This window comes from Triturus cristatus, chromosome 12 (genome assembly GCF_964204655.1).
Source record: "Triturus cristatus chromosome 12, aTriCri1.1, whole genome shotgun sequence".
NCBI lineage: Eukaryota > Metazoa > Chordata > Amphibia > Caudata > Salamandridae > Triturus > Triturus cristatus.
The window spans coordinates 90,646,522-90,662,812 of NC_140595.1; the positions used below are offsets into that span (position 1 = coordinate 90,646,522).

Genomic DNA, 16,291 nt, shown 5'->3' on the forward strand with positions numbered 1-16,291 from the left:
TAATGGTGCTGGCAAAAAGACAGTTTTCAGTGATTGTCTGACAATCCGAGCAAGGAAAACTTGCAAATTAGCAGTAGGATATGCAAATCTGCACTGGACAACTGGAGGAAAAAGCTCCCCAGTCCAATGGTATGCCTTTTGTTTTAAACAAAAGATTGGTGAATTCATGGTCCAGAAACATCCAAAATGTACCCTTTTGATGCGCAGACTGGAACACTTTTTAAATACTAATTTCTTCGGAAACTACTCAACAGATTTACACCAAAGGATTAGTTACTTACCTGTAATCCTGGTTCTCATCCAGGGGTATACTCAAAGTCATAATCTATGAATAATCCCCGCCCATGTGCGGGATCCCGGAGTGTATAGAAAATACATATATATATACAAATATATGCATATGTGAGAACATATACATGCAGCCTAAAATGTTTCCAACATGGCAAAAATGCTGAAATTACATAGGTTTGCATTGTAGTACCCCTAACCCATAAGGAACAAGCATTGGCATAGCCAATAGGTCTCGCCTTTGGGACCTTATAAGTGTTTAGCCATGCAACAGTTGCATAACTAAATACTTATAAGGTCCCAAAAGCGAGACCTATTGGCTATGCCAAGCGGCCGTGAAAGTGATCGCGATCAAACATCAAAGCGAAAGTAATCACGGTCAAGCGCCGCGCGCGCGCCCGCGCACTTGCACTTGCACTGTAGCTGTAGGCTGGCCTGGTAGCACTTTTTGGAGCCCACTCAATAAGTCTCGCCAGACCCGCGCATGCGCTGGGTCAGGGGAGACCTGAAAAAGGAAGCACTAAACCAATTGTCTCACAACAATGCTTTATTGCCATAAAGCAAACTTGTAATTGCAGGCATTTGCCTGTGGGCTGCAGCAGAGTATCAAGAAACAAAGAAAATTGACACCTTGCATTGAAGGCATTAGAGTAGGGGGATCGTGCCTTTAAGACCTGCAGGAGACCCCCTGCTCCCAAGATGCACCACATGTGACAGTTAGGTCAGTTCTTTTTGACGGTGCACATGCACATGCACATGAGTAGATCTGCAATCAATAAACAATAACTCAAAGAGAAAGTTCGTCGTTCGGGGAGGTGGGTGGGTCGCTTATGACTTTGATGAGTATACCCCTGGATGAGAACTAGGATTACAGGTAAGTAACTAATCCTTCTCATCCAGGGGATACTCATCAATATTCATAATCTACGAATAGAGTAGCAAGCCCATACCTAAAGTCTCACGGACGAGCACAGAGCATATAGAAAATGCAGTAAATCACATTCAAACAGCAGTTATGCAAATAAATTCCTCAAAGAGGCCTGCCCCACCTGGGCATCGGCCTGTGCGTCTGAATCTAGGCAGTAATGGCGTGTAAAGGTATGTATCGAGCGCCATGTAGCCGCTTTGCAAATTTCAGATATAGGAACGTTGCGAAGGAGAGCTGTTGTAGATGCTTTCCCTCTGCTAGAGTGTGCTCTTGGTCTGCCCTGCAGAACCTTGTGGGCTAGTGCGTAAGACAAGGCTATACAGGAAACAATCCATCTAGAAATAGATCTTTTGGAAGCAGCCAGCTCGGTATTTGTTAAACCATAATTGACAAAGAGCCTGTCAGACTTTCTAAGCGAAAGGGTTTTAGCAAGGTAAAACTTCAATACCCTCCGCAGGTCGAGAGAATGCAAGGCTCTCTCCGGGGGAGTGGTTGGCTGAGGAAAGAAAGTGGGCAACGTGATAACCTGATTTATGTGAAAATCCGAGACCACCTTGGGCAGGAAGCTCGGGTGAGTCTGTAGCACCACTCTATTGGCGTGGAAAACAGTGTAAGGCTCCTTGCAGCACAGGGCCTGAATCTCACTTATCCTGCGGGCTGAGGTGATGGCTACTAAGAAAGCAGCCTTCCAGGTCAAGTGCTGCAAAGATGCCTTATGGATAGGCTCAAAAAGAGCACCCATCAATTTGGAGAGAACGATGGTAAGCTCCCAGGGAGGAGAAGGGGACCTCACTGGTGGAAACACTTTCTTAAGCCCTTCTGGGAAATCTTTACAGGCAGTTGGAAGAATGAGGCCTGGGTAGGAGACTTCCTATAAGCTGTGATAGCAGCTAAGTGGACTCTGATAGAGGAATATTTAAGACCAGACTTTGCCAAGTGTAGTAAGTATGGGAGAATCACTTGCTCTTGACCTTGAGTCGGATCAAGAGCGTTATCCCTACACCAAATGTAAAACCATTTCCACTTGAAGGCATAAGACTTTCTAGTGGAGGGCCTCTTTGCTTCTCGAAGAATGTTCATACAGTCAGCCGGAAGATCTAGATGCCCGTACTGGATGATTTCAGGAGCCATGCAGTCAACCGTAGGGAGGGGAGATTGGGATGGAACACTCTCCCCTGGTTCTTGGTCAATAAGTTCAGGAGGCAGGGCAACCTCCGGTGTGGCACCTCTGACAGTTGGAGGAGATCCGGGTTACCACCACTGGCGTGGCCACTCTGGTGCTATCAGGATCATCCTTGTGTTGGTCCTGTAGAACTTCTGTATGACCGCTGGGATGAGAGGGAGAGGAGGAAAAGCGTACAGCAATGTCTGCGACCAGCTGATCAAAAGTGCGTTCCCCCGTGAATCCTGCTGGGGGAACCTGGAGGCGAAGACGGGGCATCTTTTATTTGGTGCGTCAGCGAACAGATCGATGTCCGGTACTCCCCATTGCCGGAAGACCTCCTGAGCGACGTCTTCGTTGAGCACCCAGTCGTGCGCTTCAACGAAGTCTGCTGAGGCAGTCTGGCTGCACGTTCAGGGTTCCTGGCAAGTGGACTGCGATGATTGAAAGGTATCTCGCCAGCAGCCACTGCCAAATTGATTGGGCTTCCAGAGACAGGACTCATGACCTGGTGCTGCCTTGTTTGTTCAGATAGAACATAGTTGTTGTGTTGTCTGTCTGAATCTGAATGTGGCTGGATTGAAGAGACGGATACAGGGATTTGAGCGCCAGATGAACCGCTCGTAGCTCCAAGAACATGATGTGATAACTTCTTTCTATGTCGGACCAGAGACCTTGTACCTGAAGCTGGCCCATATGAGCACCCCAGCCCTGCATTGAGGCATCTGTGACCAATGTCTGTGTTGGAGGCGTCTGATGAAAAGGAACCCCTTGCAGCAGATGAGAACTTTTCATCCACAATCTGATGGAGTCCCTGGCAGCTTGGTGGAGAGAGACACGATCTTCCCAGCGACCTGACCTCTGCGACCATTGATCTTCGAGTGCTTGTTGTAGAGGCCGCATGTGAAGGCGCGCATTGGGTACAATGTAAATGCATGAGGCCATCGACCCCAGTAGCGAAGACACTTGCCTGGCTGTGGGAAATGCAGAAGAGTGTGGCACTTGAGAAGCATTGATGATAACCTCTCCTCCGAAGGACACCAGCTTGCCTCTGCGGAGTCCAGGGTGGCGCCCAGATAGTGTATCCGCTGAGTGGGATTGAAGGCCGACTTCTTGTAGTTGACTTGCAATCCCAAGGACTGTAGCAGGTTGAGGCAGTACGAGAGATGGCTCTGAAGTAGTACAGGTGTGGAACTTTTCAGGAGCCAGTCGTCTAGATAGGGATAGACGAAGATCTTCCGCCTGCGGAGGAAGGCAGCCACCACCGCCATGCACTTGGAGAATGTCCGTGGGGCGGATTTGAGGCCGAACGGCAGTACTCGGTACTGGAAGTGGTGACGAGAGACCTGAAACCTAAGGAATTTTCGATGTTTCACTGAGACAGGAATGTGGAAGTAGGCGTCCTGCAGATCGATGGCACACATCCAGTCTCCCTGGTGAAGGTGCGGAAAGATTTGATGCAGGGCAGGGCTAGAATTCTGAATTTTTCCTTCCTGATAAACCTGTTTAGCAGGCGCAGGTCGAGGATAGGTCTGTACTCTTTGGTCACTCCTCGCTTTTGAACTAGAAAGTAGCGGGAGTATACTACCTGATTTCTTTGGAGAGGTGGGACTTCCTCTATGGCTTTCTTGGAGAGGAGAATAGCTACTTCGTCCAGTAAAAGCCGATTTTGAAACTGAGGAAGGTGCTTCAATTGCGGGGGTACTTGCGGAAGGGGAGACTTGAACCTTAGCAAGTAACCATGCTGTACAATATTCAGTACCCATTTGTCTCTTGTAATGGTTTCCCACTCTTCCAGGTGAAAAAGGATACTTCCTCCTACCGGAGTGGCGAACGGGCGCGGAGGTAGTAAGGCCTCACTGTTTGGGAGGCTGCTTCGTGGTGGACTGCTGCTGCTTGGCGTTCCCTCTTCCTCTGCCACAACCCCTCTGCTGAAATTGGGGTCTCTGTTGGTTCTGAGAGGACCATTGAGGGGTTTGAACCCTCTGTTGAAAGGAACGTTTGTCGCCTTGATGAAAGCGTTTCCGATATTCTTTGCGCTTCTCCAGCCCAACAGCCATGACGGTATCCATTTCCGTTTTCATTTTATTCATCTCGTCATCAGCGTGAACCTCGAACAAGGAAGATCCGTTAAAAGGCAGGTTTAAAATCTTCTTCTGCGCATCAGGCTTGAGGCCTGTTAGTCGCAGCCAGACTGAGCGCCGAGAACAGACGCCATGGGAGTAACCATGAGCGGCGAGGTCTGAAGCATCCGCTGCCGCACTTATGATTTGATAGGCTACAAGCCCATCTTCAAGAAGAATTTAGTTGAAATCCTGCCGGTCTTCTCTAGGGAGCTTTTCAGCGAACCTGGAGAGGGAATCCCAAAGAGATCGATCATAACGCCCTAGAAGGGCTGAGGCACTCGCAGTTTTCATGTATGAAGCCGCTGTATTGCACATTTTCCTGCCATAGGAGTCCATCTGCTTACTGTCCTTCTCTGGGGGGACAGAAGATGACACCGACGCAGAGTGCGACCTCATGGCAGCTGCCACAATAACTGAGTCCGCTGGTGGATCCGCTCTTAGGAATAAGGGATCCTCAGCTGGGGCCTTATACTTTTTGGCGATCCTGGAAGGCACGGAGCCCACCGTAGCAGGAGTGAGAAATGTGGTCATAGCTGGCTCCAAGAGTCCTGGCACCAAAGGAAGCAGTGGTCTGGGAGCTGTGCGATGGTGTAAGGTGTCAAATATAATCGATGTGGGAACCACAGGGGTGTGCAACGTGATGTTCAATTTCTGCTTACCCCTACCCAGGACATCGGAGAAGGTAGCGATGTCATCGATGGGAGACACCCGCGATGGAGGAGTTGAGGACAAGGTCGAAGAATAGTCCCGGACCGAGGACCTCGTGGAGGAAGACCATGTGGGTGATCTGGTGCGCCGTCTCTTGTGGGGACGGCCGCTGTTATGAGCCCTGGACCTTGATCGGTGTCTAGAAGGTGATCTTGGCCTTCTGGGAGGAGAGGAACGATCTCTGGACCATGATCGGAGTGTGAAAGGCGATCTTGGTCTACCAGGAGGAGACTTGCTTCTCCGCGGGGAGACTCTAGAGTGCGAATACGTGCAAGAGTAGTCCGAGCCCGGGTCTCCTCTGTGGCCGCTGCAGTTTTATCCCTCGACGTCGAACGCCTCGACGTTAATGAAGTCTGCGTCACCATCGGCGTCGACCGAGGAGATCTGCTCTGGGAACACCGTTCCGCTCTCGATGGCAATCTCAACCTTTGCCGTCGGGCTGGTGATCTCGACGTCGACGTTCGCCGTCGGGCTGGAGATCTCGACGTCGACTACGCCGTCGGCCTGGTGATCTCGACGTCGACCTTTGCCGTCGGCCTGGCGCTTTCGACGCCGACCTTCCTTGACGTCGAGTCGGTGTCGATCTTTTCGACGTCGAATGATGGGACTTCGACGATGCTTTCAACGTCGACAGGACCACCTGCGGCGAGATGTTTGCCGTCGCTACTCTCGACGCCGACCCACTTGAGGGTGGCGGAGAGTGTCTCGACGTCGACGGAAGCCTCGACGGAGACTTTCCAGGTCGCATAGGACCAACAGCCTTTGAGCCTGAAGTGCTGTGCTTCGACGCCGACTTACTTGTATGCGGCGGAGACTCTCGACGTCGGGATGGTTCTCTTGACGCCGAAGAATGTCTGGGTCTTTTCGACGGCGACTTCGACGTAGAATCTCCTGGAACTTTCTTCTTCCTGGTCTCAGGAGAGGTGGTATGTCGCCGTTTTCGGTGTTGTTTGGCTGAAGAGGGTGGTTTGAAGGGTCCATGGTCGCCTCCATGATGGCTTCTTTCCTTCTCCAGCTGGGCATGAAGCTTTATGCGCTCTCTATCGCGTAGGGTGCGCCTGGAAAATTTCTGGCAGTGGGGGCACTGGTCAGGATTGTGTGAGGATGGAAGACACACAATACACACAGAGTGTGGATCTGCCAGTGCCATCTTATTGCCTCAGGAAGGGCATTTCCTTAATAAGGCAGGCATTCTGACTGGAAAAAATTTAACTAAAAAACCAGCAGAATAAGCTTTAAGGAGTCAGAAAATGTCAAGTTTTCTGAAAAAATCTGAAGAAAAGTCACTTTCAATCAAAAAACTGAAGAGCTCAAGCTCCAGGATCCTCTTAGAAGGAGCCGGAAAAAAGAACTGACCTAACTGTCCCCTGTGGTGCATCTTGGGAGCAGGGGGTCTCCTGCAGGTCTTAAAGGCACGGTCCCCCTACTCTAATGTCTTAAAGGCAAGGTGTCAGTTTTCTTTGTTTCTTGATACTCTGCTGCAGCCTACAGGCAAATGCCTGCAATTACAAGTTTGCTTTATGGCAATAAAGCATTGTCGTGAGACAACTGGTTTAGTGCTTCCTTTTTTAGGTCTCGCCTGACCCAGCGCATGCGCTGGTCTGGCGAGACTTATTGAGAGGGCTCCAAAAAGTGCTACCAGGCCAGCCTACAGCTACAGTGCATGTGCGCGGGCGCGCGCGCTGCGCTTTACCGTGATTACTTTCACTTTCGCTGCCGCATGGCCGCTTTGATGTTTGATCGCGATCACTTTCACGGCATAGCCAATAGGTCTCGCTTTTGGGACCTTATAAATATTTAGTTATGCAACTGTTGCATGGCTAAACACTTATAAGGGCCCAAAGGCGAGACCTTTTGGCTATGCCAATGCTTGTTCCTTATGGGTTAGGGGTACTACAATGCAAACCTATGTAATTTCAGCATTTTTGCCATGTTGGAAACATTTTAGGCTGCATGTACATGTTCTCACATATGCATATATATGTATGTATATGTATTTTCTATATGCTCCGGGATCCCGCACATGGGCGGGGATTATTCATAGATTATGACTATTGATGAGTATCCCCTGGATGAGAACTAAGTAAAATCACTTCCTTGAGTAAAGTGCTATTTGCATAGAAGTTAGGGTTATTTCAGATGAGTCAAATCTTTATTGAGTAACAAAGGAACCTATGGGAATTACAATGGGGGATGGCACGTGGAAGACACCTTTTTTTTAGGCCATAACTGGAACTGCATGAACTATACCATGAACAACTCAACAAGGATATACTTTTTTTGCAAAGTTTCATCAGGATGCTCTAACGGTTTCAAAGCTATTTGGATCAGGCTGGGCCCTTCACTTAAACCCTGTTGCGCAGGGCATAAGGGGGTTGAAAAAGTAATACATCATAAAGAAAATTAAATTCACTGAAAAATATGTATACACACACGCACACACCTTGACGTAGCAGTAAGTCATCCCGCAGCAGACAGATGAAGTAAACACAACCAGGCTGGGCGTAGTGGGGTCGAGGAATCATGGGAACCTCCTGACACAAGAGAGAAAACAATATATTAGAAAAACATTTGTAAACAACTTGAAGTATTCTAGGAGACAAAAACTAAATGATGGAGGGAACAGCAAAAGTGGAACATTTTTAAAAAGGGGATTTTTCAAAAAGATCATTTGCCTGCATATCATAAAGAATATGCAGCTAGATAATGTCTCTACCAGATAAGGCGTTAACGAAGGTAAGCAAGTTGTCCATTAATACAATCTTTAATGACACAAGACAAGATTGATATCTTCCTCTTTATGGGTTTTCAGCTTTTTTTCTATTTTATTTCCTTTTGTTAAAAATTACTTAATGGTCACAATTTACAAGTTGCTTTTTGCAGCCAAATTTTATTCTATTTAGCTTTCATAAAGATAGAAAATATTTTGCAATATTTAAAATGTTTTTGTAAAGTGACATTTCTCATTAGAAATAAAGATAACCTAATGTTTATTAATGTAATTAAGATACCTTTGAAAGGTTTGCTTCAATTAAACACCTTTTCAACATACTTTTCCCCTATGTGACCGGTTTTTTTTTATATTAGATGCCCTATGGTCATACTCTGGCTGCTTGGATGGCAGTTGTTGGGTGGTGGAATTCCTTTTTAAAGGTTTAACTATCTTATATCTTTAATGTAATAGTAAACCCAAATTAGGAAAGATAAACTTTATTGTCTCTGTATAACAGTCTGTTTGTCGCTTTGCTGAAGATTCCTTTCTTTTGAATTTCCCAGGTGAAGGAAGCTGGCTCTGTATATGATATTGCCACCAGGTGGTAATACCGTGCACAGAGTCCAGGGCTTTCCCAAAAGTGTACAGGGCTCAATGCAAAACCCAAAGTGCTCTATTAGTGGTAGTTTGGGTGAGTAGCCTTAGGTCTAACACAGAGGAGTGTAAGACATGTATTGCACACACATGATCAATAATGGACACACGACTCGAGAAGAAGATCCAGACCAATTTTATAAAATTATACTTTGTTTCTGCTTTACTTTAAGACCCAGGTCTTCGTAACTTGGCAAGTACGTTTTTAATTAAAAATACTTTTCACTTTCAAAAATCGACACCTAGAAACTTTTTGAAACTGTCCAATGTTAACCAGTCGCGTGAGGGGGTCCCTAGGGACCCTCTTCAACTTCCAGGCCCCAGCTACCCAAGGTTCCATTTACTAGGGACTTACAGGAGGCAGAAGTACCAACTGGAGGCTTGTTTTCGGGAAGGAGCACTGGCACAGGAGACCTGGTTGGCAGGGACCCTGTGCACTACATTTGAAACCCCATCAAAACCACGAAAAATGTGGGGGGCTAGCCATGCAAAAGAGTCACTTTCTCACACTGAGTAAGTATGAGCAGGGTATAAAAGGGCATAGAAGCAGCCAAGAGGTCTAAAGGACTTGTCTACCTATATTCTATAAATGTTTTAGAGGAGAGATCAGTTTTGACCCACAATAGATTTGCTTTGCCAAATAATCAGAATAGTTACTGTGTTCAAATTAATACACATTCCTTAGTAAAATGGAATATATTTGGGTAGTCAAATTCAGTCAGAAGAGAGAAATACCAACTGACTTCTTAGATGTATTTTGTTTTAGGAGCCTTCCTCGTATTTATTTTTTTGAATACCTAACAAAACCTGCTTCCAGCAAAAATTCTTTATGTACTGAATTAGATTCTTGTATTTTGCCTCTACAGCTTTGAATATAAGTCTCCAACGCACTAGCAGTTCCACCAGGGCTCCAAATTCTTTATGGCTTGCATTACAATGCTCTCTAGTGGATGACAGAGGCAATGCAGGCTTGAAAACAGACACTTAATGGCCCATACTTGGCACCAAAACAATGTGATGCATGACCATATCCTACTTGTCCATGCTATCAATGGGCCATAAGAGTGGCTGACAGTACTGGGACAGGACTCTCCCTGCCTCCTGCAATACCTTCTTTATCTGTAGAGCTGAGAAATGTCTTCAAGTATAGATGTGGTCAACAGTAAAAATGCATCAATAACAGTAATAAACAGGCAGCTGATGGTGTATCCAGAAGTATAAATGGTTGCAAGTACAGCCATATTTGTCTACAATGAAGCCAAGATGCTAGAGACTTTGTAGAGGAACTTTAGAAATGCAATAAGGCGCAGAACTGTGGCCTTTTTAAGGATGGAAAACTGACATAGGTAAATATATACATTAACATCAGGCAGACTAAAGTAGGATGTGTGCGTGTAATAATCAGTGATGGTGTAATCGATACAAAAGGCAAGTGTGGACCCACTTGTGATCCACAGCAAAAAAGGTGAAAAGTGGCAATGAAGTTTTCTAGTGCCAAGTAAATACATCAAAAGTCAAACAGACAAATCAAGAGAGGGGATATCGGTGGAGGTGCGATGCTATTGGTGCAATCAAACCAGAAAGTGGGTAGGGAGTAAGCAAAAGTCTGCATCAAAGTATGTTGAGGAAAAATAAGCGCCTGTCCCCAAAAATGAGTGTTGGTGGGCCTCACTTGCAACGACGTGGTCAAATTAAGCACCAAGAAATGGTGATGTGTGTGTAAACTAATGGAAAACGAAAACTTAGAAACCTAACTTGAGGAAACCAAATCATGAAGACCAATTGTAAGGAAACACATTTTTAAGGAAAAAATTGCATCAAAATTGGATTTAGGGTATAGAAGGGTTTTTGGGTTCTCGTATGGGTGATGAGGTGGTGTAGGGGTGAGAGATTGGTGAGGTTCAGGAATAGAAAGGGATTATTATGATTCAGGGATCGGTGAAGTTTAGGGGTGGTGAGGTTTTTTTTTAGAGATCAGGAATGGATGGAATTTAGGGGTGTTGAGGGTTTTTAGGGTTCACAGATGTTTAGAGTTTAGTGTTGGTGAGGGGTTTTTAAGGTTCCATGATGGATACAGTTTATGTTTCAGGGTTCAGATATGGGTAGAGTTTAAGGGTAGGGAGGCATTTTAGGCATTGGGGATGGGGTGAATTTAAGAGCAGAAAGAGTTTTAGGGTTTGGAATGGGTGGAATTTAAGGTGGTGATGGGTGTTAAGGGTTTAGGGATTGGAGTATTTAGGAATGTGAGGGGCTTTTAGGGGACACAAATGGATCATGTTTATGGTTTATTAGGGGTTCAGTTATGGACAGTGTTTAGAGGAGGTGAGGGGTCAGTGAATTAAAAGCATCCAAAGTAAATAACATAAAAATATTAAACCGAAGTTATGTCCCCTGAAGTAACGCACTGAAACAAATACCCAAGACAAAAAGGTTTCTGAAAATAAGACCTGCAATATTTACACCTTAAAAAAGAAAGAAGCATCCATAACCCAATTTCGACATAAAAGACATTCTCTGAGTTGGTATCTATGAAACAGTTAATGCCATTCATCCAGCAAGTTTCTACTAAACCGTTTAAATGAAATGGTTTCCCAGTAATGATATTTCATGATGAAATAATTTTTATATGAAATCATTTACAATCATGAAATGTATGTATTCATACCTAAACCATGCATTCATTCTGGGTGTAAATGGAAAGCATTAATTTTTGTATAGTAAAACGTAACACAGTAAATGGTGTTTGTGAACATGCTGAGTTTTTATCAGCACTGGATCACAAAACTTTCCATTACTCTCCTGCGGCAAAGGGTGGCGCTGGCTCCAACCCAGCGCCGCAAACGGGACATGTTTGATGTCGCTAGAGCCACACAGCTTCAAACGGATCCACTGGTGTCAATTCCATATCCATTTTTTATACCCTTAGAGTCAGAAAAGTGAATAGCATCAGGTTAAGTCTGGAAGTGCAGTGCAACAAACTAACTTGGAACTTATTAGTATTCGTGACCTATGGCCATCCTTGAGAGCCATAAGGTGGGAAGGATCGGTGAGGAAATGGAGTGGAGTCTCCACCATAAAGATTGTTTCAGAAGGTAAGTAACCTTTTCCTCTACCTTCAGATTACTCGCCTTCCTGGTGTATACAAAGCAGTACCTTCTTCGAAGTGGTGGGTCTGAAGGACTGGCCAGACCAGGAAGTGGAGGAATGCGGAAAAGCGAATTCGCCATCCCATCTCACTTCTGAATCTAAGCAAAAGTGTTTTATGAAAGTGTGAAATAATGGCTATGTCGTCTAGGCACAGGGACCCACCTGGCAAGTAAGAAGGTCAAAGGCCATTGGTGAAACGAGTTTGGATTCCCTCTGGTGGATTCTTTTTGGCAAGAGCATCATACATTTTGATGCACAACATGATCCAGCACCGCCTTGCCATTTTTGCTGTCTATATACCGAACGCAAAGCTAGTTGCAAACCCTGATCTCCTTTGTCTGTCCGATATAACATTTGACTGCCAACTGGGGTCCAGCCATTGTAGTATCTCCTCTTCTTCAATTAGGCTGGTGGGAAGAAAATGACAGGGTACTGAATTTTCCAGATGGAAAGGTGTAACCAGCTTAGGTAAAAAGGCCCCTTAACTCCTCAAGATCAGTTTGTCTGGGTAGAAGCATGTCAAAGGGGGGCGGACACACAGTGCCTACAACTCGCTGAGAAGCCTCCCTGAAGTAATAGTCTCAAGAAAAACAGCTTTAAATGTTAGTAACCATAACTGGCAACTGTGATGGGGTTCAAACAAAATCCACCTCAAGAAGGCAAATACAAGATTCAGATCCCATTTGCGTATTACAAAGAGTGTGGAACAAAACATGAGTGAATTCTCTCAAAAACCCGATCACAACCAGGGACATAAATAAAGAATGCTGATAAGGAAGGTAGATAAATGCAGGCAGGGCTGCAACATACCCTTTAACACAGCCCAAAACACAACCCTGTTGGGCTAGGGACAAAGTAAAATAAGGACCTCTGTTAGACATGCTTTAAGAGAATTCCCATTCTGCTCCGGCACTATGTGACAAATCCACTTAACCTTTTCAGAGTAAACAGAATTTGTGGAATGGCAGCAGTTGAAAGGAGCTTAAGTGTTCCTGTTTAGTCTCCTGCCATGAAGGTAGAGGTCTGGAGGATGGTGTGCTGCACCTGCCCATCAGACTGGGAGGAGACCAATTCAGAGGTAGACACAGGAGTGCACATCACACCATCCTTGAAAAGTAGGGGGTCATCAGAATGGCTTGTGCCAATCCTGACAAATCTTCCTCAAGACTTGAGGAATTAACGGCATCTGAACAAATGCATAATGGAGTGGAAAATTACAACTCAACCAATACATGTCCTTCAAGGCTCCCTGAAACGAGTACTATAGGGCACAGAACTGTGGGTAGTGTGCATTCTCAAGAGTGGCGAGGAGTGTTCCTTAGGTGGACCCACAAGGGCAAACATTTCTCCTGATGACTAAGCCACTTGTGGTCAGCTAGATGTCACCGAATAAGGCTCTGGGGTTTAATAGCCTGCCAAAGGGTTGGTCACCAGCCGGATCCCATGTGCATGTGAATAAGCCCAGAGTCTCAAAGCTTCTACACAGAGAAGTTGAGATCCTACTCCTCCCTGCTTGTTGACATATCAATTTGCAGTTGTACTGTCTGCCATGATCTGGGCTGACCGGAAATGAAGGGCAGGGAGGAGAGCTTTTAGGGCTAGGTGAATCATCAGCAGAGCGAGCAAGTACGTGTGAATGACCTGCTCTTCTGAAGACGAAAGTCCCTTCGATCTACTGTGGCCACTACTACGGGGTGGTAGAAGATGATACCATAAGGTGATCCTAAGACCACAAGCTCAAGTCTGCCGTAGTGTCTCAGGATATCATGATGTCAGAAAGATCTCCTCTGTGCTGGAAGCATTGCTGAGGAAAGCATCACTGGAATACACTAATGATGTAGGCATATATGAACAGTAGTATGCAGGAAAGTCGCAGACCTAGCAGATGACTGGGGGAGCCAATGTTAGTTGGAAAATGAGGACCATGAACTGGCAGTGGATTGACCTTACTTCAAACCGCAAGTACCTCCATTGTGACTGCAAGATTGTTATCTGGAAGTACGTGGTCTGCAAATGAGACAACATCCAGTATTTCACTTCAGTTTAGTCTGGGTTCTATTGGGTTGCAGGCCAGGGTTGATGGTCATTTTATGCCCAACTCCACGGACGTGTCTAGCCCACTAGCAATCTGCAACATCAGGCTGTCAGCAAGTGTCTGAAGATGGGTGAGGTAGCAAGTTGTCTCCCTGCTGTCACTCATCGTCATCATGAGGCACGCATTCCGGCATTGAGATTTATTGCGAGTCAGAACCAAAAATGTCATGTAGGGTCTTCCAGCGACGCTGGAGCAATAAATGTTTAGTCTGAAAGTCTCTGTACCTGGTTTTCTCTACTATCCTTTAGATCTCATTTCTAGACCTCGTGAGGATTGCTTTGGTCTTTGAGGGTTGTTTCAAAAGAGGGACTGGATCCTTTTGCCGTTGAGGAAGCCGCCAACAGTAAGGTAGTCCTTGATTGTGTTAATGGTATAGATGTTGTAGACGGCAGGGGTGCCGTAAATGGTGTTGTAGATGGTAGGTTCGATGTCAATGGCAATGTTATAGTCATCGGAGTTGTAGGTAGTAGGTTCGATGTCAGGGTTATGGGCGATGGCAGAAAAGTCATCATCAATGGTGTCACCGTTGACAGTGTCACTGTTGATGAAGATACCTTTGAAGTTAAGGCTTTATATAATTTCTTCTTTTAAAAAACTGGTTGATCTTTATAATGCTTAGAAACTTTTTTTCCAGTACTTGATGAGGTGGCTGTAAGCACTGTACCAAACAAATCAAGTTCAGGGAACTTTAAAAAAACTTCCTTTTTTGTACTGGCTTCGTGGAAGTGCTTGGAATGGCACTTTTCACAGAATCTTACCCTGAAGAGGGAGCATCCTTTGGAAGGATGAACATTCTGTTAAGCCATAAGAAAAAATGCCTACCTCATTTCAAAAGACTTCCACATATCAAAGCTTGATGCCTTATGGTTCAAATAAAGGCAACAAATGCAATGAAAATGAGGGTGTTCAGTATAAACCTCCTGTGCCCACAAGATGAACAGAGTTTGATAAGAGATTACTTCTCTCTGCCATTCATGGTGACAGTTGGTGACAACTGACTGTCAGATATAAACTCTCCCTGGTCCAATAATTAATAGAATATTCCCTAAAAACAATTCACAGTATTTCAGAGCTGAAGTCAGGGCGTGGGTCAAATCCAGGGCAGAACAAAAAGTAACAGATTTTAGGTTTAGTGAAAAGTGAGAGCAGAGCACTGCCAAACGACTCCCTCACACATGACATGCAGTCGAAATCTGAGCTATGGTGGTCTCTAGTTAGAACAGAAGAGCTTAAGCTTCCACCTCATTGACTGACATTTGGATACTTTGAAATGAGGTGGAAGTGTTACTAAATGTCCAATGTTGTTTTATTTACACTGTGTACTGCTATTTTATTGTACTGGGGATTCCCAGCCTGGCAACTGGAAATGAATCAAGCATGTGAAAATATTAAAGTTCCAATGTTGGAGAATCTTCATTTTTAATTATGCTGAAAAAAGTACTCTCCTTTATGTCAAGAAAAATGTAAGATATGCTGAGAAACACATAATATAACCCCTAAACTAAAGAGATGTTGCAAAGTAAATAATGGTCAGCAGCTCCACCACCCAGATTTCTTAATTGAAGAGAACCATACTATTTGAAATCCACAACAAAGACGACTCACCCTATCCACTGGCCGCGGGTCACATTGTTCACACAAGTAGTGGCCAACTTCAGAGTGCACGTCTATACAATCACAGTGTTGCCAGACCTGTAATGAAATGCAAAAGTATTCTACATTTTGTAATCATATTGTAAAATACGAGTATTTCCCTATCTAAATTCTCAAGCTGCCAAAGCCCCTAGTGGTGTTGAAGAAACGGCATTTAGTTCACAAGGAAGTAGAAAATGCACGCATGCTTCAATAGCCATATCAGTCACTACAGATTCCTATGGCACAGAAGATGACTCTTTTTCCACTCCTACCTGTATCCTTACATTAATTATGGGATTCAAAAATGTCCATGTTGGCCTCTGCCACTTCAGTACCTAAAGCCAGGCTCTGAGGGTGTCAAGCTCAAGTTTACCAAAAATCATTTTGAGTGTCTTACATGCAAGTGGTACAACATGTTTGACCACAAAACAGAGCCTTAATTTATAATATGAGTGACTTGGTTCTCACCATGCATTTCTCACACTGTATCATTAGTCCTTCATCCTTGTAGAGGCCGCAGATGCAGCGGATCACATCGTCATCTTTCTCATGTCCATTGTCCTTCTCGCAGAGGGATATCTCACTGCTGTCAGCCTCACTGGCTGTCTCCCCCACAATCTCATCAATCTGCGCTGAGGCTTCGTGCCGGGCACTGTAATAGGCCTTTCTCAACCGACAAACGCCACGTCCGACTTGGGACTTTCTGCCATAAAACCTCTGGGTAAAAAGATAACCGGGAAATAAGGACAAGTATCAAGCTACATTCATGAACTTCAATAAAGGAAGCAGTGACACCAGAAGATTTACAGAGCCTTGATATTTGGAAGGAGCTCAT

General features: G+C 45.1%; 1 protein-coding gene across 4 annotated transcripts in view; it reads right to left on the reverse strand.

Annotated features, from left to right (window-relative positions):
* The window catches only part of ASH1L (ASH1 like histone lysine methyltransferase), a 599,934-nt gene that overhangs the window by 148,048 nt on the left and 435,595 nt on the right, over window positions 1–16,291 (reverse strand). For all 4 annotated transcript variants that reach the window (XR_014972078.1, XR_014972077.1, XM_085637967.1 and 1 more), the window contains exons 20-22: window positions 15,925–16,173; window positions 15,427–15,513; window positions 7,656–7,746 (exon numbers count right to left, since the gene is read on the reverse strand). Coding sequence is in view for 2 of the 4 variants with exons in the window: in XM_085637967.1 (XP_085494093.1) it covers window positions 7,656–7,746; window positions 15,427–15,513; window positions 15,925–16,173 (427 nt within the window). In the remaining 2 variants the exon portion in view is untranslated. The remainder of the gene's footprint in view (window positions 1–7,655; window positions 7,747–15,426; window positions 15,514–15,924; window positions 16,174–16,291) is intronic.